A 26,115-nucleotide genomic window follows, 5' to 3' on the forward strand; every position below is an offset into this window, starting at 1 on the left:
AGGACTATGTCCTGAGGTAACCCTGTTGTGGCATGCACAGATGACAGTGGCCAGGGATGATAGAACAATTTTTGAGAGAGGTGTTGAGAGCCTTTGAACCAAACTGTAAACCCTGTATAGGACAGAAACCACTTCAAGCCAGGGGGTGCTGCAGTACCCCCCGTACCCCAAGTTCCAGCACCTATGGCAGGGACCAGCAACTGTCTACAGTAAAAGTGATGAAGGTGGCTAAATGGGGCACGAGGAAATTATTAGAAGCAGATATTTGCAAAGACCAGTTTGTTGATGAAATCCAACCTGTGAGGATGGAGAATAATGCAAAAGATTATTCATTAATCTGGACATGACCATCCAGATTAGAATTGAAAAACAGAAAGATTTAAAAAATCTAACACAACCACACAGCCTTAATTCTGTCCTTTATGGTAATGGGAACATCATGCTGCCTTACCTGCCCCTATCAATAATGTGTCTTTCTTTATGCCCATCACAATTCCAGATCAGGGCCCCTATTAATGCAGTCCTACAGGACCCTCGGTGCAGCAGCTTTGACACAAGGATTGTCAACTCCTGGAGCCAGGGACTGTCTCTTTATTAGGCTTTGTAGAGTACAAAGGGTTCAGGAGTAATTGCAGCTAGCTGGCAGACATCATGCAGGGCACATAGAGCTGCCTCTCCTCTTCGTTTCAGCCACACAATCACCATTCAAATGGCTAACAACTAGAGCTGTGCACTGAACGGAAATTTTGTTGTGTGAAGGATTTTGAAATGTTAAAATTTTTGAGTCATTTGAAACATTTTGAAAGATTCAAAATGTTCAGTTTTCAGTCTGTAATTCTTTGAAAATTGACCCAAACCCATTTCATTTTGGATTGATCAAACGGCTTCATTTTGATTTTGATTTGCTATTAGTATCTTCTTTGTCCTCCTGTACCCTCAGGTGCCTAGACATCCACCAGTTTCTGCCATTTATTTCAGACTCGTGCTGGTCTGTTCAGGCTTCTGAGTGTCATGTTGATGAGTTTGGTTTCTTTCTCTAGGGTTCTGTGTTATGGTTCTCTAGGTTACCCGCATTTTCCTGGTGGTGTCCATATTATCGCTTTCCATGGAAGTCGTGTTGGTGGCATCCTTAAAGTGTGTCCTAAACAAGTCCATTATTGTTGTCTTACCCCACTCCCACAAGAGCGAGACGATAAGGTGCTGGCATCCCTAGGGGGCAGAGTTAAGGTTGTGTTGTGTGTTAAGCAGCAGCTTAACTGAGCACTTCCTGTGTTTGGTGAGCCTGTGGCTTGCTTTTTCCTGCCACACTACCATCCCTTCTGGGGAGATCTTACCTGAACATTTCTTGGTTTGGTACTGTTTGAGCATGCGGCTCTGAAGTCCCACGGTTCAGAAGGGGATAGAGAGGAGGCAGCCCTATTGTGCCGCTGCAACCATCTTCGCACCATCTCAGTGAAGTTGTTAATGAATTCAGGCTGGTAGAGGGCTGTGGTTTCACACCCACTCACCTATGTATCATCTATGCAAGCACAGGTGGGCAGATGTTACAGGTGAACACACGCATTCACCCTCTGACACACTGCATTGCAACATGGAAGAAGAACCCTGGCACAAGTTTAGGGCTATTGTAACCCACTAGTGAGCATGTGTTACAGGCCCTGGGTTATACTAGCATCAACGAACTGGTGAGCATGCCCCAGACCTTAGGCTGCAGGTGAGCACAAATAGTCTGTAAGGGGCCATGAGGATTCCTGAAGCCAGCTTGATCCCTACCTTTTTTCAGCACTGTTTCAAACACACTGTCCCATTTCTGGCAGCAGTTGTTGGGAGTGATGGAGCCAGTTCAGGTTTGTGGAGTTCCCCAGCCTTGCACAGAACCAGCAGGGAACTACCTAATTTGCCATTAGTCCCCACATAGAGCTAAGGAGGATTCATAGTGGGACCTGTGACGTTAGCGCTGACAGCAGCATGGCTCCCCCTGGGATAAGAGATCCACATAGGAGACAATAATAGAATATGTCATTGTGCATGGCACCACAGTAGAACAGCTGTAATTGAACTGACATTGATAACTACCTGCTGTATGGCTTGGCAGAGGTCTCAGGTATGTAAATACAGACATCCTTGCTTTGTGCTGATGCCGAACAGCAGGTGTACAGACATTGATGGGGGAGGCTGGATCAAGTGCCTCCAATGCTTCCTTTTGGAGCGGGGAACCACATTAGAATATGGGCAATTTACCTGGGGGCAGTGAAACAGAGAGCTTCGTGCTCCACAAAGTCCTCTCTGTCCCTTCACCCCAGAGTCTCACTACGCCATGCTTATACTCAGGCCCTCTCTGAGGTCCAGAGAGGCCCAGGCCACTTCAAGCTTTGGAGGCCCTAGCCATAATAAAAATAAAAAATGATGACACATGAAAACAAAATAAGGTACCAAAAAAAGTGACAGGTTTCAGAGTAACAGCCGTGTTAGTCTGTATTCGCAAAAAGAAAAGGAGGACTTGTGGCACCTTAGAGACTAACCAATTTATTTGAGCATAAGCTTTCGTGAGCTACAGCTCACTTCATGATGAAGTATGCATCTGATGAAGTGAGCTGTAGCTCACGAAAGCTTATGCTCAAATAAGTTGGTTAGTCTCTAAGGTGCCACAAGTACTCCTTTTCTTTTTGCAAAAAAAGTGAGACTTTTTTATTTAACAAATGCTTTTCTAGCCTTTTTCTGGGCAAATGCACTAATTATTGGGGAAAAATCTAGCTTTTGTGCAATGTCACAGTTGATATTAAGCATGGCAAGCCCATTCAAAAGCTCATAGTTGAACAGTGATAGCTCTTTACCTGCTTAAATTTGCAGCTCTAAGCTGAAAGAGTGTGTCACATTTTGGTCCGATAGGGATGCGCATAAAAACAAGTTTAGAAACGTGTCAAATGCCAAAAAATTAATAAGTGTCTAAATTTGAGGCCCCCTTTGAGCTTGAGGCCCGGGCCAAGTGGCCCTCCTGCCCCTCCACCCCCCGATTGGCCCTGTCTATACTACAGCTCTGACCTCATCAGCAGCACACAGTTATCTGACAGAGACATCAGCACTCTAACATGGAGGTTTGTTTGCAATGTCACTAAGACAGCATAGTTATGAGTTAGTATCAGGAAACTGCACTACAGTCTAGGTCATATTAGGGTTATGACTTGCATTACAGAAGCTCCTAACAGCCCTGTTATGTTCATAGCGTGCATACAAAGTGTTAAGAAACCCCCCCACCCCCAAATACCCTTCCTGGAAGGTTGCAACATAACTTTATTTCTAAGAATCCAGAACTCTTCCCCACAACAACAAAACACAGAGAGAAAACAGGCTGTTCTCCAAGGCAGAGAGGCACCACTCACCCCACCTTGCTCCAGATCGCACACTTCACAACAGAGCCCCCTTGCCTGCAAGCAGGGCCAGGAAACCCCTTAAAATGTAAAGTGAGAGCCTGTAATTGTAACACAGTTTTCATTACACCACAGGTCTTAACTGAGATCAGGACCCAACGTGCTAGGCACTGTACATACATGTAGTGAGAGAGAGTCCCTGCCCCAGAGCACATACACTCTAAATATCCGAGACACACAAAAGGGTGGGGGAAAGGAAGTATTATTACCACCATTTATGGAGAACTGATCAACAGAAGATCAAGTGATTGCCCAAAGTCAAACAGGAACTCTCTGTGGTAGTAGGGCTGACTTTAATGGCTGAGCTTCCTAGACAGAGAGTCTGGGTAAGGCACTGTGAAGTTCTTGTTGTTATGCAACACCTGTGCATAGCAGAAAGTGCTACCATGCTGATCTGATACTGTTCGACCCCACTTTGCACAGGTGTCAATGAAGACACAAGGTGCAATGCAGGGGACAGGAACACAGGGCTGCAGAGAGCCTGAAAGAGCAGTTGAAAAAAGCACAGTGCCTGACCCTAAAAGAAACCTGAGGAGAGGTCAGTGATGCAGGCTGAAAATAGTACCCTTGGTGCTGTGAACAAAAGAAGCTGTTTCCATCTATTTGATTCCTTCTGCATTCAGAGACACAGGGCTTTGTACATTCTTTGTAAATAGACAAAACTGCTTCCAAGAAAATACATCACTGTCACCGATTTCTCCTCCTAACTGGAAAACCCTACTAGGTCCCCCTCCCTCCTCCATGTTGGTTAGTTATTCAGGTCAAAGGGGCAACACTGGTTTCTCACAGTGTGATCAGACACAAGTGACACATTGCAGTCATTAGAGTAGCAGCTGTGTTAGTCTGTATCCGCAAAAAGAACAGGAGGGCTTGTGGCACCTTAGAGACTAACAAATTTATTTGAGCATAAGCTTTTGTGAGCTACAGCTTGCTTCATCAGATGCATTCGGTGGACTGCATCCGATAAAGTAAGCTGTAGCTCACAAAAGCTTATGCTCAAATAAATGTTAGTCTCTAAGGTGCCACAAGTCCTCCTTTTCACATTGCAGTCATGTTACAATGGAGGCTGCTACACAGAATGAGATATACATGAACAAACAACATTTCCGCTGCAGTACAAAGGCACAGGAAGCCTATAATTCTGGAAACATTAGCAATGTGTTCTCTACCTCTCCCTGCTATGCACATTATATGATGCTTCTCCACCACAGACAGATGACAAACCAGCCACGTGGCTCTCCAGTTGCTACCTAGCTCTGGAGATGGGTCAAAGCCATTAAAACTGAAGTGCAAGGGTGTTTGGTTCTAGTGTTTTCATTTAATCTGCTATGAAGAGAAAGGTATAAGATAGTTATAATGACTTCTAAGCCAGTTTAATGAATTGGGGGGCCTAATTCATGATTTTTGAATATTTGAAATTGGCAACACTGTCTCAGCTGGTGTAAATTGGTGTGCCTTCATTAAAGTCAATTAAGTTATGCCAATTTGCATCAACTGAGAATCCATCCCCATATCTATTATGCAAGCTATGCGAGGATAGTCAATGCTCATGTTTCTGGCTATAAACTATTTTGGATTTTTCCTTGGTACTGCATTGCACGAGTGATATGAATTGTGTGTGTGTGTGTGGGGGGGGGGGAATTGTGTATCAGGTTTTCTAAAGCCTGGAGATCCCTGGGGACAGGATATCAAGAGATGCTCCAGCTGAGCTGACCCGATATTAGCCACCAACACCACACGCACGACTGCATGCTCCATTGCAGGGCGTGCAGGAGGGCAGCCTGCGGCCTCCAGCTTTCCAAAATCGGATCTTTAATATCCCTAGGGAAATGTGTTTATTAGTTTAAAAAAATGCACCATTGCAACGGTGCTTGAGGAGGGTTGTGCTGTAGTAACCCAGACACGCACAGAGATCTATTCAATTAACACGGCCACTCCAATGCCCCCAGCAGTCTCGCCCCACACCCTCGAGAGAGGCCAGCCTGCCGCAGCTCCCCGCCCCAGAGCAGGCTCCAGCGATCTCTGCAGCGCCCCCCGGGCCCTCGCACGCTGCAATACGCACGAGCCTGGAATCTCCAGGCGGCCCTCAGCTGGGGCTGTCCGTGGCGGTGCCTGATCAAAATACGCCCAGACCATCGACATGGGGCCAGGTTTCCCCAGGGAGCGCTGAGGAGGAGTAAAGGAGTGTGTTAACCACTGCGGGGGGGAGCCAAGGCCACCGGGGTGAGACGGCGCGGGATAGAGACAGGCAGTAGGAACGGCAGCCCCAGAGGAGACCCCCGACTCGCGGGCAGAGAGCAGCAAGCTGGGGCCTATGCGAGTGACGGGCGCAGGCGCAGAGCAGAGCAGCAGGACGGTTCGGTCCGGGCCGCAGAGAGCGCCATGGCGGAGTACGCAGGTAACGGGGTCGCGAGCGCCTGCCCGGGGGCTTCTGAGGTCTAGGGCCCCAGGGGGCCTCTCCTAGCCCGAGTGCGGCCCCCGGGCCGAGAGGAGGCAGCGCCCCGCCCCCCCCCCGCGGCCCGGAGGAGGCAGGGTCCCCGCTGCAGGCGGGCGGAGGGGGGCCCTGTCCGCCCCTGTGCCTGGCCTCGCCGGGGCTCCGGGCCGGGGTCCCGAGGCGCGGCTCCCGTCACCCGCCCCGCCGTGCTGGCACCGTGGCTCGGCCTCGCAGAGCCGGCGAGAGGGTCTCCCTTTGCTCGAGGGCTGTGGTGAGTTCTGGAGCCCGGACTCCGCGGTGCCTCCCTTGCCGTGGGCTCTCCCGTGATCTGTAACGGGGGGCGGGGCAGATTCCTGTTTTCTGCAACGATCCACTGTGGGGCCACGTTAGAGGCTTTCCCCAGAACGGACGAGTGAAGTGCAAGTGTGGCCCACAGCTTGGCGAGGGGTTGGTCTCTGTGGAGAACACAGCAATGTGCTCCGGCAGATTATCCTTACACAGAGAAGCGCAGCGTGAGGGGCTTGGAATGAGGCCTCTGTTGCCATTTCTCTGCTGATCCATTTGACTGATTTCTCTAGATAGAAATACTTTCCCATCTTTGGATCATCCCTTCATCTAGTTCTTTTCTTATCCCCTTCACGTCCTTAGGGTCTGTAGATCTCCCTTATTCCACTCCTTGGCTTTCTATGGGTTTTTTTTTTAAAACAAAAAACTACAAATAACTGTGCACACCTCTCATAAAAACTAGTCTGGGCTAAATTTGACAGTCACACAGCAGTAGCTCTGTTTCCTGTTTATGTATTACATCCAATTTCTTTGCTATTGCTGGACCATGCTTGTAACTTGGCTGCTCTTTAGGGTGGTAAGGCAGTGTTGGTATGGCCCTCTGCACTGAACAAATATGTAGAAAATTATGTTTTAATGATAACAGACATATAATTCATTTCAGTGGATGATATGTTAATCCTGCTGCTGAGGTGCAAGCATAGATGGATGCCATGAAAAATGATTAAATGTGCAGCTGTTTTGATGACTGATTTGATTTGATCTTTCTCCTTAAGATTGTGATAGGGAGACAGTACTGTCACCTGAAGTCCAATGGTGGGTTAATTATTTGTGTGGTAGTTCAGTGTGCTCTCAACATAATTTTTTTTAGTACTGCAATGATTATCTGTAACTTACAATGGAAAAATTAAAATGCATTTGCTATTTTTTCCATGCTGTCATTCTCTTCTACGTATCTCAGTCTTCTCTCTCTCCTTTCAGAGTCAGGTAGATAAGATTGGCACTTCATGCTAAGAACATAAGAATGGCCATACTGGGTCAGACCAGTGATCCATCTAGCCCAGTATTCTGTCTTCTGATGGTGGCTAGTGCCAGATGCTTCAGAGGGAATGAACAGAACAGGGCAATTTCAAGTGATACATCGCTTGTCATCCAGTCCCAGCTTCTGGCACTTGAGGGTTTAGGGACCCCATGGGATTGTGTCCCTGACCATCTTGGCTAATAGCCATTGATGGACCTATCCTCCATGAACTTCTCTAATTCTTTTTTTAATCTCTCCTCTTATGAAAGCTGTTTCATACTCCTAATAATTTTTTTGCCTTTCTCTGCACCTTTCCCACTTCTGATATATCTTTTTTTTGAAATGGGGTGACTGGAACTGCAGGCAGTATTCAAGATTGGGCATACTTTGGGTTTACATAGTGACATAATTATATTTTCTGTCTCCTTATCTATCCCTTTCCTAATGGTTCCTAACATTCTGTTAGCTTGTTTGACTGCCACTGCATTGTGTGGGCATTTTCAGAGAACTATGCATGATGACTCTAAGATCTTTCTTGAGTGGTAACAGCTAATTTAGATTCCATTATTTTGTATGTATAGTTGGAATTATTTTATCCAGTGTGCATTTATCAGCATTGAATTTCATCTGCCATTTTGTCACCCAGTTTTGTGAGATCCCTTTGTAACTCTTTGCAGTCAGCTTTGGACTTAACTGTCTTGAGTAATTTTGTATCGTTTGCATATCTTGCCGCCTCACTGTTCGTCCCCTGTTCCAGATCACTTATGAATGTGTTGGAACATCACAGATCCTTGGGGGACCCTGCTATTTACCCTTCTCAACTTGTAAAAACTGATAATTTAGTCCTATCTCTTTTTTTTAACCAGTTAGTGATCCATGAAAGAACCTTCCCTCTCATTCCATGACAGCTTAGTTTGCTTAAGAGCCTTTGGGACCTTGTCAACAGCTTTCTGAAAGCCAAAGTACACTGTATCCACTGGAAGAAGAAAAAGAGTACTTGTGGCACCTTAGAGACTAACAAATTTATTTGAGCATAAGCTTTCGTGAGCTACAGCTCACTTCATCGTATTCACTGGATCACCCTTGTGTGCATATTTGTTGACTTCCTCAAAGAATTTTGATAGGTTGCTGGTTTTGGTAATTAAATATTCATGGTAAATAGGACCAATGGCCTGTGATGGGATATTAGATGGGGTGGGATCTGAGTTACCCAGGAAAGAATTTTCTGTAGTATCTGGCTGGTGAATCTTGCCCATATGCTCAGGGTTTAGCTGATCACCATATTTGGGGTCGTGAAGGAATTTTCCTCCAGGGCAGATTGGAAGAGGCCCTGGAGGTTTTTCGCCTTCCTCTGTAGCGTGGGGCACGGGTAACTTGCTGGAGGATTCTCTGCTCCTTGAAGTCTTTAAACCACGATTTGAGGACTTCAATAGCTCAGATATAGGTGAGAGGTTTTTCGCAGGAGTGGTGGGTGAAATTCTGTGGCCTGTGTTGTGCAGGAGGTCAGACTAGATGATCACAATGGTCCCTTCTGACCTAAATCTCTATGAATCTGTGACATGATTTCCTTTTATAAAAGCCATGTTGATTTTTCCCCACCATATTATGTTCATCTGTGTGTCTGATAATTCTATTCTTTACTAGTTTCAACCAGTTTCCCTGGTCCTGAAGTTAGGCTTATGGGCCTGTAATTGCCAGGATCGCCTCTGGAGCCTTTTTAAAAAATTGGTGTTATATTAACTATCCTCCAGTCATCTGGTACAGAGGCTTAAGTCGACCTATGTTAGATTGACTTAACAGCCACTGCAGTAGTTACTGCAGTGGCAGATGTCCATGGTACCCTCCTGTCCGCAGTGCTTGTCCTCACCAGATCACTTCCACCGACTGAAGAGGGGCAGCATATGTGTGTGTGTGGGGGCAGGGACAGCTCCACACTGGGAGCCCAGCTGTTCTCCAGGGCTTCTCGCCTCCACCCTCCTAGCCGGGAGCTGGGGGCATTGGGCAGCCACCCAGGGCCTCTCGCCTCCAGCAGGTAGATCCTCACCGGGAGTCCATTTGGTTTCCATGCTCCCGGTGGGGAGCTGGGACCCTGGGGGGCAGCAGGGCTCCTGGCGAGGAGTTGACAGCAGCCTGATTGGGGAGGCCAGGTGTTGAATGACAGCCGACAGCCCATATATAAGGAATGCAATATTGCCCTAACTACACTGACATAAGCCCTATGCCTCTCAGTGTAGTAGGGTACTTACATCAGCTGGAGTAAGGCTGTAATGTAGGCACTGATATAGTTAGGTCGACGTAAGCTGCCTTATGTCGACCTAACTCTGTAGTGTGGACCATGTCTAATTCTTTCAGTAGAATTATTCATAAAAGGTAAAGAAATGTGGGGGTGGAGTTTTATTGCACCTGACAAAACAGAAGTACCTGTAATCCAATGGTTTGAGGCGCTAGTGGCATGTTCTCTTTTTGGAGGGTTATGCTGGTTATGAAAACTACAGTTTCTTCTGTGTATAGATAGTACCAAAACTCTATTCATGCATGTTTTCTTTTTTGTTCTTCCTCACCCACTCAACATGGAGAAGCATAACTTCCTCCTAGCGTTGCTTCTCTCCTAACTAAGCACCTTGGATAATGTGTGTGCCATTGAAATAGCCTATATTTTTGGTGTTGGGGAAGGTAACGCTGGGCAGCTCTCTGTATTCTGTGATCTGAAACCTGCATTGAGTATATGCTTTACTCTTTCTCCTGCTTAGTACAGAGTCTGGCCGCATGTCTGTGCAGATGCACAATTAAAATGTTAGGAGTTCGAGAGCTCAGAGAAATGGAGTGTGTGATGGGGGTCGATCCTTGTCTGGAAACTAAACACTTTGAGTCTTGGTGGTAGATATTCCCTCTGGGAGAATGGAGACAGGGACACCTATGGTCAGGATCAGCCAAAGAACACAAGTACTGCCCCCAGAAATCACTCATCTTCCAGGGATTGAAGAATTAAAAAAACAAAACAAAAAAAAATACACTTCCCCCAACAATGCCAAAAAAAGAGGGGGAGGGCTCCTTGTGGAATGCCAGATAAGCCATTCTGCTACTGACTGGGCTAAAACTGAACCTGCTCCCTGAAACTTGTCACTTGTACTTCCCGGGTTCACTTTTAATTTTTTCTTGCAGTGGTTTGGGTGTCAGTGTGTGCATTACTAGGAATTGTAGGCCCTATGTGTTTTGGGTGCTAAACTGTGTATGAGGACCGATTTAAGGACTGTTCTTAAACACGCGCTAGCCTCTATGGCCTGAGACAAAACCTTCTGTTAAAAGAAAAACCAGTGCTACGCAGAGATCTAATTTAGAACATGGTCCTGACAAGGCTTTTATTCCAGCCAAACTGTAGTAAAAAGAAACTGTATTGTAGGTAAGCTGTATAGGAAGGGATCTTATAGTGAGCCCCTGAAGTGACTTGATATAGTGAACACAGGGCAGGGAGTTAGTGACACGATCAGGACTTTGGGCAAGTAACTTAGTCTCATTTTCCCCATCTGTAAAATGGGGAGAATGTGCGCTGTATGAGAATGGATTGATGTTCATAATATGTTTTGAACATGTAAATCTGTATGTAAGTGCTTGATTGTGCAGTTCTGGCATGAATATATGTAAACTTTGCAGAATTAACTTGGGAGATCTCATTTACTCGAGACACCTCGTGCCTCTAAATTCCAGGGAGAGGTTTGGGTTTCTAAAAAGCTGAATAGTTGACCAGCTTCTTGCTGGTACATGAGTGATCTCTTGCTGTAAAGCCTTTCAGCTGTCAGACTGGGTGTCAGCTTGACTACCATGCTGGGAGGGAATGAATCACTTAAGTATTGCCTTCTCTCTGGACCAACACCTGCTTAACAGCAACCCTAATGAGGGCTGAATAAGATTACCACTGAGCACTTCCTTGGGTGTTCAGTGGGGATAATCAGAGCTGACTTTCACTAGTTGGGGTAAGTAGAGCCCTAATGTAATTGGGAGTGGCACACTCTCTCTGCAGAAGAGAGGGGATATAAAATGGGTATCCATGGACAAATATATAGGGACTATAGGTTAATGAATACCTTACAACTAAAGTTATGATGAATTAAGCCTTTTCTGCTTTAGACTATCCAGGAATAGATCACAGGCTCCTCAAATGTATTTATTCTAGTAGCTTTTTGAATACTTCATTGCAAATACTTAAAATTCGAGCAGTGCTGGTTACTTGTGGCTGGTTAGATAATTCATAATATTGTTCTTGTTCCTGACTCCCTGAATGTGCAAGTACTTATGCATGTGAATCTTAAAATTGTTCCTGTTAAGTTAGACCTTGGTGGTTTGAGTAACAGAATCATAGAAACGTAGAGTTGGAAAGCACCTCAAGAAGTCAAGTCCATGTCCCTGCGCTGAGGCAGGACCAAGTAAACCTAGACCATCTCTGATAGGTGTTTGTATAACATGCGCTGCCCTCCTCACTGTACTCCATATCTGACAGAAGCATGGAGCTTGCACAACTCTGCACTATTGTTAAGTGTTGCACATGATTCTCTGGTATTTGCAGAGCTGTAAGAATAATCGAATCAGCGGGGAACATGAGAGTTTCTTGGAGGATAGGCTGCTGTGGGATGTAGTGAGAACCAGTTCAAAGTTACTGGTGCCATTTACAGAGCAGCTGAAGATGGTGGAGTGCTATTTCTAGGTCTGAGAAACAAGCACTGACTGGTGGGATCGCATCGTAATGCAGGCTTGGGGTGACGAGCAGTGGCTGCAGAACTTTCAGATGTGCAAGGCCGCATTCCTGGATCTGTATACCAAGCTCATCCCAGCTCTGCAGCGTAGGGCACTGAAATGAGAGCTGCACTGACAGAGAAGAAGCAAGTGGTGATCGCACTGTGGAAATTTGCACTGCCAGATTGCTTCTGGTAGCAATGAGAAATCATTTTGGAGTTGAAAAATCCACTGTCGGGGCCATTGTCCTGAAAGTGTTCAGGGCCATTAATAGTCACTTGCTACATGGGACTGTGACTTGTGGCAATGTGCAGAACACAGTGGATGGATTTGCAGCATTGTGGTGACAGACGGTGCACACATCCCTATTTTGGCACCAGACCACTTTGCCACAGAGTACATAACAGTGCTCCCTTCCTACGGTTATGCAAGCATTGGTGGATCACAAGGAATGCTTCACCGACATCAGTGTTGGCTGGTTAGAGAAGGTGCATGACATTCACATCTTTAAGAGCACAGGACTGTTCAGAAAGCTACAAGGAAGGACTTTCTTTCCCAACTAGCAGATTACCATAGGTGATGATGAAATGCCAGTAGTGATCCTAGTAGACTCAGCTTATCCCTTGTTCCCTGGCTCATGAAGCCATACACCAGCCACCTTGAGAACACCAAGGAAAGATGTAACTACTGGTTCAGCAGGTGCAGAATGACAGTTGAATGCGCTTTGGTAGATTGAAGGGATGTTGGTATTTACTCTCAAGATTGGATTTCAGTGAGAAAAATATCCCAGTGGTTATAGCCAGGGCCCTATCAAATTCTTGGCCATGAAAAACGTGTTACAGACCGTGAAATCTAGTTTCCCCTCCTGAAATCTGGTCTTTTGTGTGCTTTTACCCTATACTACACAGATTTCACGGTGGAGACCAGCATTTCTCAAATTGGGGGTTCTGACCTAAAAGGGAATTGCAGGGGGGTGTCACAAGGTTATTTTAGTGGGGTCACGGTATTGCCACCCTTACTTCTGTGCTGCCTTCAGAGCTGGGCAACCGGAGAGCGGTGGCCGTTGGCCAGGCGCCCAGCTCTGAAGGCAGTGCCCTGCCAGCAGCAGCGCAGAAGTAAGGGTGGCAATGCCATATCATGCCATCCTTACTTCTGTGGTGCTGCTGGCAGCAGTTCTGCCTTCAGAGCTGAGCTCCTGGCCTGCAACTGGCGCTCTCCAGCTGCCCACCTCTGAAGGCAGCAGCACTCCCAGTAGCAGCACAGAAGTAAGGGTAGCAGTATTGCAGATCCCTCCCTACAATAACCTTGGGACCCCCCCCCAACTCCTTTTTGGGTCAGGACCCCTACAATTACACCTCCTTGAAATTTCAGATTTAAATAGGTGAAATCATGAAATTTACAGTTTTTAAAATCCTATGACTATGAAATTGATCAAAATGGACAGTGAATTTGGTAGGTCCCAGTTAGAGCTGCCTGGTGTCCTGGATAATGTGTGTGAAGCAAAGGGGGAAAAGTTGCTGCTGGGGCAAAGGGTCGAGATGGAGTAGCTGTCTGCAGTGTTTGAGCAGCCAGATACAAGGAACTTATACGGCTCAGGGAGGCTTTGAAAGAGCATTTAAGCAGCAAGCCACAGTAATGAGTTGTGGTGTACTGTGCTCTACCTGGCCCTGCTGTTTTGGGGCCTGTTAAGAATTGTGTGGCACTTGGTGTACATCTGTGAATATACCACTGTCAGTGCACCTATGATATCAAATGCTATACATTTGATATTACACTGTTTGCCACTGATCCTATGAGTTGTTACACTGTACAGTAACAAGTGGGTGATTTCAAAACTGCTTGGCACTCTGCAGCATATATTTGTGAACTAATAAAAATGAATTATTTTCCAAATAATAGAATTTTATTCAGTAATAGAACCAGTGCAAAGAAAAGTCTGTGGAATTTAAAAGCAAATACATTAAAAACTTATGTTCTGTTCCATTAATTTATTAACAATGTGAAAGAACATTCATGGCCATTTTATATCCACATACAGCAACTGTGGCATTCACAGATCAGTGTATGTGAAGCGTTGGTTGTCCTTTAATGTCACCCAGGTGGAATGTTGGGTAGGGAAGAGGCCCCTGAAAACACCTGGTATGTAGGGGTGTGTGCGTGCACATTGCAATTAGGTTCTCCATGGCCTGCAAAGCAGGTGAGCCCAGGATTGTTGAACCTGTAGGTCCACAAGAGTCTGCAGCATCTGTTTGCTGCCAGTGAAGCCCCATTATGTCCTGGTACATATCCCTCTCCTTTTCGTACTGGGACCCCTGGGCCTTTCTCTTGTCCACTCTTTTTCCTTCTCTGGGGTATCTGCAACGTTCACCTTCCAAACTCTTTGCTCATGGTGTGACACAGCTTGGAGACTCTCCCTGAACATATCTTCTTTTTCCTCCATATTTGGCTTAGATGTTCAATGGGTGTGTAGGGGGAAACCCTTAAGGCTGCAATGGCAAAAGCTGCAGATAAAACACAGAGCTATAGTTCCAATGGAAAATGAAAGCTAAGATTCAGAACTCTTTCCTTGTTCCCGCGATGTTTTAAACAAGACAGGTTTATTGACACTTCTGCTTTGGAGTGCTTGGGCAAGCCACTGCTCTCAGGACCAGCCATGGTGAGTATGGCTCTCCAGTGGTGAGGAAAACAAGGAGGCAAATGCTTGGTTGTATGAAACTAAGAGTATAGGGTATTGGTACTGAATACTAGCACCACATTCTGCAGGCAGTGATGATTTTAGCTGATATTTCACTCCTGAAAGTAACAAAGGCACAGAAAGCACAAGTGCTGGTGGTGTCCCAAAGTTGCCCAGGCCTGTATGCTGCTAGTCTGTGTGCTGCAATGGTGCCTGCTGAGGTTAGCACTGACTAGTGTGGGAGAAGTGTCCTATGGTAGAGGAAGAAATAAGGCTGCCATCCTAGAAATGTTTGGGAGAGGATTGCAGAGTACCTCTGTCATAAATATAAAGGGAAGGGTAACCACCTTTCTGTATACAGTGCTATAAAATCCCTCCTGGCCAGAGGCAAGACCCTTTCACCTGTAAAGGGTTAAGAAGTTAAGGTACCCTCACTGGCACCTGACCCAAAATGACCAATGAGGGGACAAGATACTTTCAAATCTGGAGTGGGGGTGGGCGGGGATGGGAAACAAAGGGTTCTGTCTGTGTGATGCTTTTGTTGGGAACAGATCAGAAATGCAAGCCTTCCAACTCCTGTTAAATTAGTAAGTAATCTAGCTAGAAAATGCGTTAGATTTCCTTTTGTTTAATGGCTGGTAAAATAAGCTGTGCTGGAGGGAATGTATATTCCTGTTTTTGTGACTTTTTGTAACTTAAGGTTTTGCCTAAAGGGATTCTCTGTGTTTTGAATCTGATTACCCTGTAAGGTATTTACTGTCCTGATTTTACAGAGGTGATTCTTTTACCTTTTCTTTAATTAAAATTCTTCTTTTAAGAACCTGATTGATTTTTCATTGTTCTTAAGATCCAAGGGTTTGGGTCTGTGTTCACCTGTACCAATTGGTGAGGATTCTTATCAAGCCTTCCCCAGGAAAGGTGGTGTAGGGCTTGGGGGCATATTTTGGGGGAAGACGTCTCCAAGTGGACTCTTTCTCTGTTCTTTGTTTAAAACTCTTGATGGTGGCAGCGTACTGTTCAAGGACAAGGCAAAGTTTGTACCTTGAGGAAGTTTTTAACCTAAGCTGGTAAGAATAATCTTATGGGGTCTTTCATGCAGGTCCCCACATCTGTACCCCAGAGTTCAGAGTGGGGAAGGAACCTTGACAACCTCCATGGAAGTTTCATCAAGATCTCTCAGGAGGATTCAAGGGACATCTCTGTACATAGACAAAATGCTCTGCATAGCGCCCCCCCCTTATCTAACTTTACAGGGGAATGAAAAACAAATAACAGCGCTACCTCTTTGTTGTACCACTACCTCTTCTAGTACTAGTAAATTAATGAAAAGTCAATGGCTGTGTCCTGTTAAGTTGGGGGTGTCATCACTGTAATGTACACACTTACACAGTGTTCCTTTCCCTGTATCAGGCTCGCCCGTTCTCGACTGACTGGAGTGCGGTGGAGTCTCAAACAGGTCCTAACTTGTGGCATAGCAGGACCCCCATGTTGCATGTCCCCCATCATCTTTGCTGCTCATGCCAGGGCCTCATGGCTTGGGCTCCCTGAAAGTATCTGTGGTGGTGTGCCGGGTGATGGTGGGATCTCTGCCAAATATGGCTTGTAGCTCTTTGTAAAAATGACAGGTCTGCGGCTCAGCACCGGATTGACTGTTGACCTCCCTAGCCTTCTGATATGCCTGATTGTAGTTCCTTCCCTTTCACGTGGCACTGTTGCTGGTCCCTGTTGTACCCCATCTCCTGAGCAATCTGCTCGTAGATGTCCATGTTTCTACGGTTGGTCCATAGCCGTGCTTGCAAAGCTGCTTCTCTCCACAGGCCCAGGAGATCCAATATCTCCTGTTTACTCCAAGCGGAAGTGCGCCTGGAGCACATAGCCAGCCTGATCAGCTGAGGAGTTTTATGCAACAATGGAGAGCTGCTGGGTGTGCCTGCCAACTGGAACAATCAAGAAAAGGCACTTCAGAAATTCACAGGGCTTTAAAGGGGAAGGGGGGACCTTCTGGTCTCCATGACTTGTGGGCAGTGGAGTTCACAATTGTGACCAGAGCAGTCAGTGTCAGTCATTGTGGGACAGCTGCTGAAGGACTGTTAGGGTCAAGCTAAGTAAAGCAGTGTTTATACTCACACTGTGTGGACCTCAGTACACTGACCATGGCTCAGCGCCCCTTATGGAGTTGGTGTTACTATGTTACTATAACAAGATGCTTACATGGGTAGGAGACAAATTTTAAGTGTAGACACATGTGCAGCTAGGTTGATGCAAGGTGGCTTATGTTGACCTAACTTTGTAGTGTAGACCAGGCCTCAATCTTGTTTGTTGCAAATTAAGCCCATTACTACTTGTCCTACCTCAAGTGGATATGGAGAACACCCTTTTATAACAACCCTTAATGTATTTGAAGATTATCAGGTGCTCTCTTAGCTTTCTTTTCTCAAGACTAAACATGCCCAGTTTTTTCAACCTTTTCTTATAGGTCAGATTTTTCTGGACCTTTCATAATTTTTGTTGCTCTCCTCTGGACTCACCAATTTGTCCTCTTTCCTAAAGTGTGGCGCCCATAATTGGACACAGTACTCAGCTGAGGCTCAACCATGCTGAGAAGAGAGGAACAATTACCTCCTGTGTTTTCCACATGACACTCCTGTTAGTGGACCCCAGAATTTTAGCTTTTTTTCTCAGCTTCATCACGTTCATATTTGTGGTCTACTATAACCCCCAGATCTTTTTCAGCAGTACACTTAGCCTGTTGTTCCCATTTTGTAGTTGTGCATTCGATCTTTTTTCTTCCTAAGTGTAGGACTGTACACTTGTCATTATTGAATTTAATTTAGTTGATTTCAGACCAATTCTCCAATTTGCCAACATCATTCTTCAAAATACTTGCAACTCCTCCCATCTTGGTATCATCAAATTTGATAAGTGTACTCTCTGCTCAATCATCCATGTCATTAATGAAATAGAGTGATACTGGACCTGGGACATACCCCGTGGGTCGCCACTAGATACATCCCCCAAATTTGACAGAGAACCATTGATAACTACTCTTTGAGTACGGTTTTTCAGCTAGTTGTGATTCCCCTTATAGTTATTTCATCTAGACCACATTTCCCCTGTTTGCTTGTGAGACTGTCATGTATGACTGTCAAAACCCTTACAAAAATCAAGATATATCACATCTACTGCTTCTCCCAATCCACCAGGCCAGTAACCTTGTCAAAGAAGGCAGTTAGATTAATTTGGGAATAATTTGTTCTTGACAAATCCATGCTGGCTATTCCCATAACCCCATTATCCTCTTGGTGCTTAAATGTTGTTCATGGGAGCAAGTAGAAAGAATGTGAGCATGATTGGCGTGGATTCACTAATGAGCATGAGCGACTGTGGAAAACCATTTGTATTTGCTTAGCTCTGATGTGTTGGGTGGCTCAGACCCTGAGGGTATTGCAGGAACTCTAGGGTAGGAGACTCGAACGCGTTGCCTGGAGATCATAGAAAGGAACAGTGAATTGTTGAGTGCAGTGAGAATGTCAAGGCAGTTTTTTGTGCGCCTCTGACTCGGTTGTAAAGTTAAACTTAGTTATCCTAACAGCTGTGAAGGTTTCAGAGGAGTCACTGTTCCTGGAATGACTAACAAGACTGGCTGACAAGCCAGATGAGAGTGACTGTAAGGATTGCAATCTGTAAAGATGACAGTGCACCATCTTAGCCAAGGAGTCAATGAAAGATGAGTCAGAGGTGAATGAGATCAGCAGGTCTGGAAGAAGCAGAATGCCATTGTGAGAAGGGGAAGCACAGACAATGAAATGTTGGTGTATGGCAGTTAATAACTTGCTGTCAGTACCTGGCAATCTACTCCTCTTGGTCAAGAGCAGATAACTGTAGTTTCCTTGAGGAAAAAGAGAAAATCGGGTGGGGATTTGGTGTGCTTGCTGTGTCCCTGCCTCAGACTATTGCTTAAGAGTCTAGGCAGAGTTGGACACTTCTAAAATACTCTTGTAACTAGATAAGAAATTGTGTGTCAAAGATCACAAGAAAATAAGTATTTCACCTTTTAGTAAAAGAAAGGTGATATGGCTAAGATGACCGAAGTCCCCATGGGACACTCTCATAGCTGCATCGGACTTGGGTGGGTGGGGAACAAGGTGGAAAAGACTACTTGTTACTATTAACAGCTGATCCACCAGCCAGGGAAGGTGGAATCCATGCCCAAGACTAATGCATAGTTCTAATTCCTTTGGTCAGAGCTCTTTTATGTTTTGAATCTTGGTGTCTCAATAAAGCAACCCAATATAGTCTCACTACCCCTCAGGGTCGTATGTTAGCATTTATCTCTAGGACTTCACAGCCCTACCCAGCTGAGGTTTCTCTCCAGCCAGCTCCTGCTCCCTGTAGGTGTCTTGTCATGCTTTCCACTTGACAGGTACAGAGACCGCCCCCTTCCTCTGGCTGCTTCTCTGCCTGAGAGAGAGAAGCCTTATGAGATTGCCTTTAGGCACATAACTAGGAGCAAACACGTGACCTACAACTACAGCTCTCAGCCTTAAAGGGCACAACGGCTGTACCATGTGCTTCAATACACTGCAGTCCATTGGCGGAAATAGTGATGTTTGCGTATACTTTATATAACGGTTAAGCTTGTAACGTGCTTTGGGGGGTACATGAGGACAAAAATTGCTATATAAGTAGCAATAAGATTCATGTTGTGCATATGATATGGAGCAGTTTAGAAGGATTCAGGGAGAGCTGCAGAGCACTGACTTGCCACAATGGTTTTACTGCCTGCTATCGTACCATATGTTTGCATGGATAGGAATGAAAAGTGAGTGTCTGAGCAGGGAGAAGAGCAGTGACTTAGCTGCTCCACTCCCTGTGAGCTGTGCTACCAGCTCACTTCTGTGAACACTTACCCTGGGGAGGAGCTAACTAATACTTAGCTTCTATAATGACGTTCATCTGAGGATCTCAACAGGCTTGACAAAGGTTAACAGCCCTTCTGCACCTCTGTCATATAGGTAAGTATTATCTTATTAACTAACTATGGCCCATGGACACAGCTGGAAGCAGGAATAAAAACTTGGGAGTCAGATTTCTATTTCTTGGCTCTAACCACTAGAAAATACTGACATGTAAAACAAACAACTTAGTAATTGCGAGGCCTGAAAATAAGCTTATTAGTTTTACTGATAAAATAACCCCCACCTCCCTGCTCTCTGCTGGACAGTACTCTCTCTCCTCTCCACCACACCCTCCCAGGATCAGCACCCCATGCTTTCTCCAGGAATAATCTAAAACGCTGATGATGTGCTGTCTGCTGGGATGGAGATGAATGGGCTGCCTCCTCTTTCATCACTATTAAAATGCACCCTCCCGCTGGTGGCCTGGGGAGAATGTTGCGTATGAGTCTGGAATCTGTTCCCAGCTGTTGCTGGAGGAGCAGGTACCCAAACATGGCTGGGAACGTCTTAATCTTCATTATGACCTCACTCTGTTTTGGCAGGAAACCATGTTCTTTGTGGGCGTGTTTTGGCTTTTTCATGCAGCCCCATCTTCCCTCCTCATCCCCGCTCCCCTAGCCAGGAAATCCCATCCTTCTCTTCTAGTTTTAGCCAAGGGAATGTGTTTATCTTGTTTATCTTCTCAGCTTCTTTGTCCCACTAGTCCCCCTACAACTACAGTTTCTATTCCTGCCTGGCTCAGCTCAGCCCTTCTTCCCTCTGACACAAAGAGAGAACCATGCAGCTTAGTGTTTGAAGGAAGAAGGATCTTTAGGACAAGCCGTTATAAACCAAGAACGTGTTTACTCTGCATGATCATTAGAACCCCTTGCACTTCTCTAAGAGGAGGGGCTTGTCCTGTTGTCCTTGGTCACATGTTTCCTTTGCCCTTTTGTGCCTTGGCTGCTTGCCATCCCCTTCAGCTGTGCTGTATAAATGTAGTTATGAAGCACTGTGGGATGAAAGGTGCTGTATAAATACTCTCATTAGCCCTGTGGAGAGATCTGCTGCCTGTGCCTTCCTTTTTCCCTTTACCAGCACTGCACCTTGTGTGTATTGTTTCAGCAAGATACTGACAAGGAGTCAGAACCAGGACTAGTACTCTAATCCTACCATTTGACTTGCTATGTGATCTTGGGTAAGTCTCAAAATCCTCTTTCTCTATCCATTTCCCCTATCAGTAAACTGAAAATATATCCTCCTTTCTAAAGTACTTTGAGATCCTTGGATGACAAATTCTATCTAGAGCTATGTATTCTAGCTTGAGCTGCTTAGATTGCTCACTGGGGCTGCTGCTGATCTGTTGAAGGGAGGAGTGCAACTTAGTATTCTGGTTGGCCACCCTCTCCATTCAGATGCCTTCTCAAAACATGCTGCTTTCACATGGTTTTATTATGATAATCCAAGGAAGGCAATCCTATATTTATGTATAAACACTGTCATTTTGAGATTGTCCCATATCTGATCCATCAGTGTATTTTGTCTGATCTGAATGTGTGTGTCTGGCTTAGACTGTCTCTGCCTGAAGGATTTACAGTCTTTCTCATTGTAGTATAGTGTGCATGCTGTCATCATTCAGAGTTTAGCTACACATGGCTTGAATTTCATGTTGCATGATTGGGATCTCTGCTGTCAGAATGCTGCATTAGAAGATGCATACTACGTTTGGGGTTGGGGGACTTTTTAATGGACCCATGTGTGTGGAGAGGAGATGGTACATGGATGGGCTCAAGATGAGTGTTTCAGCAATGTGTCCAAATGCCACAAAGGCATCTTTCTCTGACCTCCACCCCAGCTTTCGCTTTTCTAAGATCTTAAGAAGTTGCTGAGAGAAACTGAGTTTCACTGTTGCTTTTTACCTCCTCCCCAAGGGCTTTCTTTGCAGTACCTGAATCTGTGTGAAATTGACTCTGGGTTTGCAGCTGCTGAGCAAAGGAATGACGAGCAGGACTGCAGAGCAGACTTGGTAGAATTCTCGCACTTTAGGTGCAGACAGGAAAGCAAGAAGCAACCTGGCAAAGGAGAGATTCCCATGATCCCATCCTCAGTTCAGATGTGAAGCTCTTTTCAATCATCACAGTCCCTCTCACATGCCGTCAGCCTTATGCTGAACCACTTTTCCAGATGTGCCTATTAGACAGATGTGATTTCCCCTTGGGAAGCAAAATTAGATTCTGTTCCTTGTCTTCCATTACTTCCCACACAACCCCTGTGCGGTGATCTTTGTAAAGTGTACTTGCTGACACCACCTTCCAAATCTCTTTGGACAGTTTCAGCTGAGCATACACATTAGTAGGAAAACCAACTGCTCTAGTCTTTCCCCATGGAATCCTTTGCTTTCCCTCTAGCCTCCCACACTGCACGAAGGGACTGGGTTTTTTTACGACTTTGTTAGAATTTGAGCCAGTGACACAGATAACAGCTGGCCTTTGGGAAAGAGAAGCATTGACCAGGAAGTTAGTCCAAATCCATCTCCTTGTCGATGCAGGCTTGCCTCCCTATTGTACATTTTTTTAATGTTTTATCTAATGTTATGTACTAGTTGGTGGTGTTTCCATATTTCCCCGGGAGACTGTAGTGCAGCCTGAGATCTCAGTGTGAGGAACTCCTAATACTAAACCATGTTAAAACAATGCCATGATTGTCAGTGTACAGTAGATCGGGAGCAAATAAGTGACTCGGTGTATAAGGAGAATTGGTGTTGGCCTCTCTAGCACATTACTCTAATCCCAACTATTTTTCTTTTTTCTTTTTAAAGCTTTATCTTCACGTTACAGAACAGTGTTGGGAATCCTGCTCACCTGAGGAGCTGCAGGAAAAAGTTCTAGGAGTGCTTCTGATTGCTGCTATCCCTAGGTCCCTGCCTGCCAGCCGCTATGTACTGTCTTCAGTGGTTACTGCCTGTCCTCCTCATTCCTAAGCCCCTCAACCCGGCTTTATGGTTCAGTCACTCAATGTTCATGGGCTTCTATCTGCTGAGTTTCCTTCTGGAGCGGAAGCCATGCACAATCTGTGCCTTGGTCTTCCTGGCAGCCTTGTTTCTAATCTGCTACAGCTGCTGGGGGAACTGCTTCTTGTATCACTGCAGTGGCTCCCAGCTGCCTGAGTCTGCTCATGATCCCAGTATAGTTGGTACCTAAAAGTTCCTCCAGCTTGCTGCCAGCTCTGGTTTTGCTTTTAAAGAGGGGAGTGGGGGGTTGGGGGGAGGGCGGGCTTGCTAGGCATGTGACTGGACTACAAGCAGCCTGTTTTCTATAACGTGTGTGGACTACTGCGGCAAATTCCTGACCAGCCCTCCCACTTTGCATATGATATTTGATGTCAGTTGTTTACTGTGTGAATTCTGGCACTGCTACCTGCTTTTAGAAGCAGAAGAGTTTTATGTTTTCCCTTCCCTTATTTCTGGGAATGTACACTGGCCCTCCCCTCTGAGAAGTGGTAGAAGAAGGACCTGCCCAGCTGTTGCGTGGTGGTCATCTGTGTTCGTCTCTCAATTGTCTGTATAAGGCCACAGCTGTCTCTGTGGGAGCCTTGGCCCACCAATTCTGCTGAAGCAGTTAGAAGAGTTTCCATGTTGCTGTTTGCGGGGAAGCTAGTTGTCTTTGCACTGCTGTTCAAGGGGACTTGCAACAGCTAACAGATGCCCTTAGCTGAAAGCTGCTGGAGCCAGAGACTGCGGAGTCATCTCCTCCTGCTCATCATGCCAAATTGAAAACTGTGCACAGCGCCAAGTGTTTTCTGAACTACTTGCATTCTCCCAGGTCATAACTGAAAAAACTTTGAGTTGTCATGATGCTGCTTTTAAAGCGCTTCTCACAGGCATCAAAGCCTGCCTCTCTCTGCTGGATTTCCAGTTTGAGGTCTTGACTCTTTGGATACAAAGCATGCTCTGCTGTGGTGTTTGGGGTTATTTTAATTTCACTGTTAGTTTAAAACTGTCAGCGTTCCTAGCTGAAATGATGAGGAGAGAACAGGGAGGGAGGATTCAAAGTTTTTTAGTAAGCATGATGTGGGGTGGTTCAAAATAGCAAATGGTTGTATCCATTTAACTGACAGTGTTTGCAGGCCGGGGCTGTCTGTGCATTTTCTTTTGTCCTAAGCAAACCAGCCACTGGGAATGTGCAATGGAGGGAGGGAGCAATAAATGGATAGTGAGCAGTCCTGGGATCTCTGTTCTCTCCTGGCAGGCTGGTTTTGGGGAGCCTAAGGGAGGTTTCCCTAGTGGCACTTGCTGTACTGCTTTCTTTCCTGCTCATCTGTTCCAATGCATAGCAGAAGCTCCCAGAGGGAATGGTGTTCCTTGCTGTGGCAAATGTTTGCTTGTGAGAAACTTAACCAGTTCTTGAAATACACTGGGTCTATAAACTTTCAAAGTTATGTTCCTGTCTCCACACAAGCATCTACTGGAGAACAGCAGAAATGGTTGCTGTTCTCTCACAGGACGTTAGAACTAAAACCAGCTGTGAAACTTCCAGACCATTGTATTGTTTGTTCACTGCACAGCTGTTAATGTTCAATAAAGCTTTATAAACTTTGGTCTATGGACTTGTGCCAGTTGTGATTCATTCACTACCCCTGGACTAAGGCATCTGAATGAGTAATGTTTTCTGACCTTTTCTGCCCCACTCCACATTCTGTTCGCAAAACCTCCAAAAAAGTGGTTCAGGAGTCTACGCCAAGGTTTGTCGTATGACACACAGCTCCCCAAACACTGGTGCTTTCCATTGATTGATGTTGATTCAGGTTGTAGGGTTTAAACTGTTTTACACGTGGCTTTGGGACCTCATCCAAGTTGCAGCCCTGAACTCTGTGTGCGTATGTTTGCTTTGACCTGCCCTTAGAGCTTGAAATCTAATATTCAGGATATGGGCACATTAGCAAAAGTGAGACCTGTAATTCATGACATGCAGCACCACTGGTGGAAGTTGTAGTGAAGAGAGGTCTCTGGTACCTTCACTTGAAGAGTTTGATGACAAGTGGAGGCAATGCCTGAAACTGCCATCCCCGAGTACTTTCTGCATCATAGCGTCCATAGCTGTTACCGCCCCTGGAGCTGTGCTGGGGGTGAAGTGATAAGGGCCAATTTTGCCAATGTAGACTCAAGGTCAGTCAGCACTGTGGAGGCAACACAGCTTCCAGCAAGAGGGGTCAAAAAGTGTGGTGAGTGAGTGTGTTGGCACTCTCTCTTTAAAATATGATTCATTCCCCCACCAGGCTTGTCCAAAGGTACAGTGTGGGGCTTTGAGTTATAGAGGTCTGGAGTCATAGTGCGGTAGTGTAGACTAGCCCTACATCAGTGCAGCTGCAGCACATCTGGTGAAGATACACTCTCCCCTTGGCATAGTTACTCCACCTCCATGAGAGGCAGAAACTATGGTGTCGGGCCAACATAGTTATGATGCTCTCCCATCAACAGTGTGGTGGAGACACTGCTTTAAGTCTGTATAACTTACATCGCTCGGGGGGGGAAGAGGTGGCTTTTTAAAACCCAGAGCCAGGTAAGTTACATCTACTTAAGTGGTAGTGTAGACAGGCCCATAGCAAAAGCTGAAATGAAACTAACTTTCAAAACTTCAGTCTCTTCAAAAATGTAAAGGGAATGACATGAGTGAAATATACCTGGCCTCAGACATTCTGAAATTAATTGCAAAGCACTGAGATCCCTTCCTTTTCACCGGTTTAAAAGAGTCCATAGAAATTATACTTGCCCAACTTACTTAAAAAAAAAAAAATCTCAAAAGCAAGAGTGAGAACACTTCAGCAGTGAGTGCCTGAGTAAGGAGAGTTGTCTTCCAACTAAAAGTCCACAAGCATGGCAGGGAGATCTTAAAGTTGGTCATACAGCAGAGAGTAATGGACTTTGAGACAGGAGCCATGATGGCTCAGGGGATAAGGTAGAATAGTAGAGATGCTCTCAACAATGTGTTTGTTTCAGTTCAGGTCAGTAGACTTATGAGCTGAGAGAAGTTCTGTGAGCTGTATGACATGAGCTGTTGGTTCTTACCCAGGTTGCAAAAGGAAAAGTGTCCGTATCTCACATCCTTCACATTTGATACTGTTGTTGACAGCAGTCTCATCAAATAGGACAGGGAGACTGAAGTACTTTTGCTTCCTAAAGTGTGATCCCTTCCAGTTGAAAATCAAGGTATGTTGGCAAAGCACCAAGAAGGATTTTTCAAAATTGCTCACCTGTACCTGTCCGGTTACCAGAGGATTGCAGTTCTTGGAACCACCAGTCTGACTCCTTTATAGTAATAACTTCACCTACATGAAGCTAAGCTGCAAGGCTGCAGCATGATTATGCCAGCACTACCAATTTAAAGTATCCTCCTGACTAACACAAGGTACCGGGGCCCCTTCTCATTGGTGAGGTAAAAGAACCCTGCCACCATCACCTGTTCCATATGCAGATACTCCAAGGGGGCATAGTGCATCTGTCCTCTGATTGCAGGACTGCGCTGTTGCATTCTCCTGCCATAATCTTATGCTAGCTCACTTATATCTAACTGGCCAAATGAAGACATAACACTGTTGCCCCGGGAGTTGTG

At 45.6% G+C, this 26,115-nt stretch overlaps 1 protein-coding gene across 3 annotated transcripts; it reads left to right on the forward strand.

The window, feature by feature from the left end:
• The first annotated feature begins 5,686 nt into the window (after positions 1-5,686).
• Positions 5,687-24,108, forward strand: BLCAP (BLCAP apoptosis inducing factor). 3 transcript variants are annotated; one of them, XM_084646061.1, is made up of 2 exons: positions 5,687-5,826; positions 22,326-24,108. In XM_084646061.1, the coding sequence occupies exon 2, from the start codon at positions 22,444-22,446 to the stop codon at positions 22,705-22,707; it is 264 nt and encodes an 87-aa protein (XP_084502187.1). In that variant the 5' UTR covers positions 5,687-5,826; positions 22,326-22,443; the 3' UTR covers positions 22,708-24,108. The 3 variants fall into 3 exon arrangements, 2 of the variants coding, with proteins under 2 accessions (XP_084502187.1, XP_084502188.1); XM_084646062.1 differs by lacking the exon at positions 5,687-5,826 and adding an exon at positions 5,867-6,133; XR_014713882.1 differs by lacking the exon at positions 5,687-5,826 and adding an exon at positions 18,773-20,705 and having other exon boundaries at positions 22,326-22,444.
• The last annotated feature ends 2,007 nt before the right edge of the window (positions 24,109-26,115 follow it).

Source organism: Lepidochelys olivacea (genome assembly GCF_965140295.1).
Source record: "Lepidochelys olivacea isolate rLepOli2 genome assembly, chromosome: 13".
Lineage (NCBI taxonomy): Eukaryota > Metazoa > Chordata > Testudines > Cheloniidae > Lepidochelys > Lepidochelys olivacea.

Coding starts and splice junctions, on each gene's coding strand:
- BLCAP (XM_084646061.1), top strand. CDS start 22,444: ATGTACTGTCTTCAGTGGTTACTGCCTGTCCTCCTCATTCCTAAGCCC.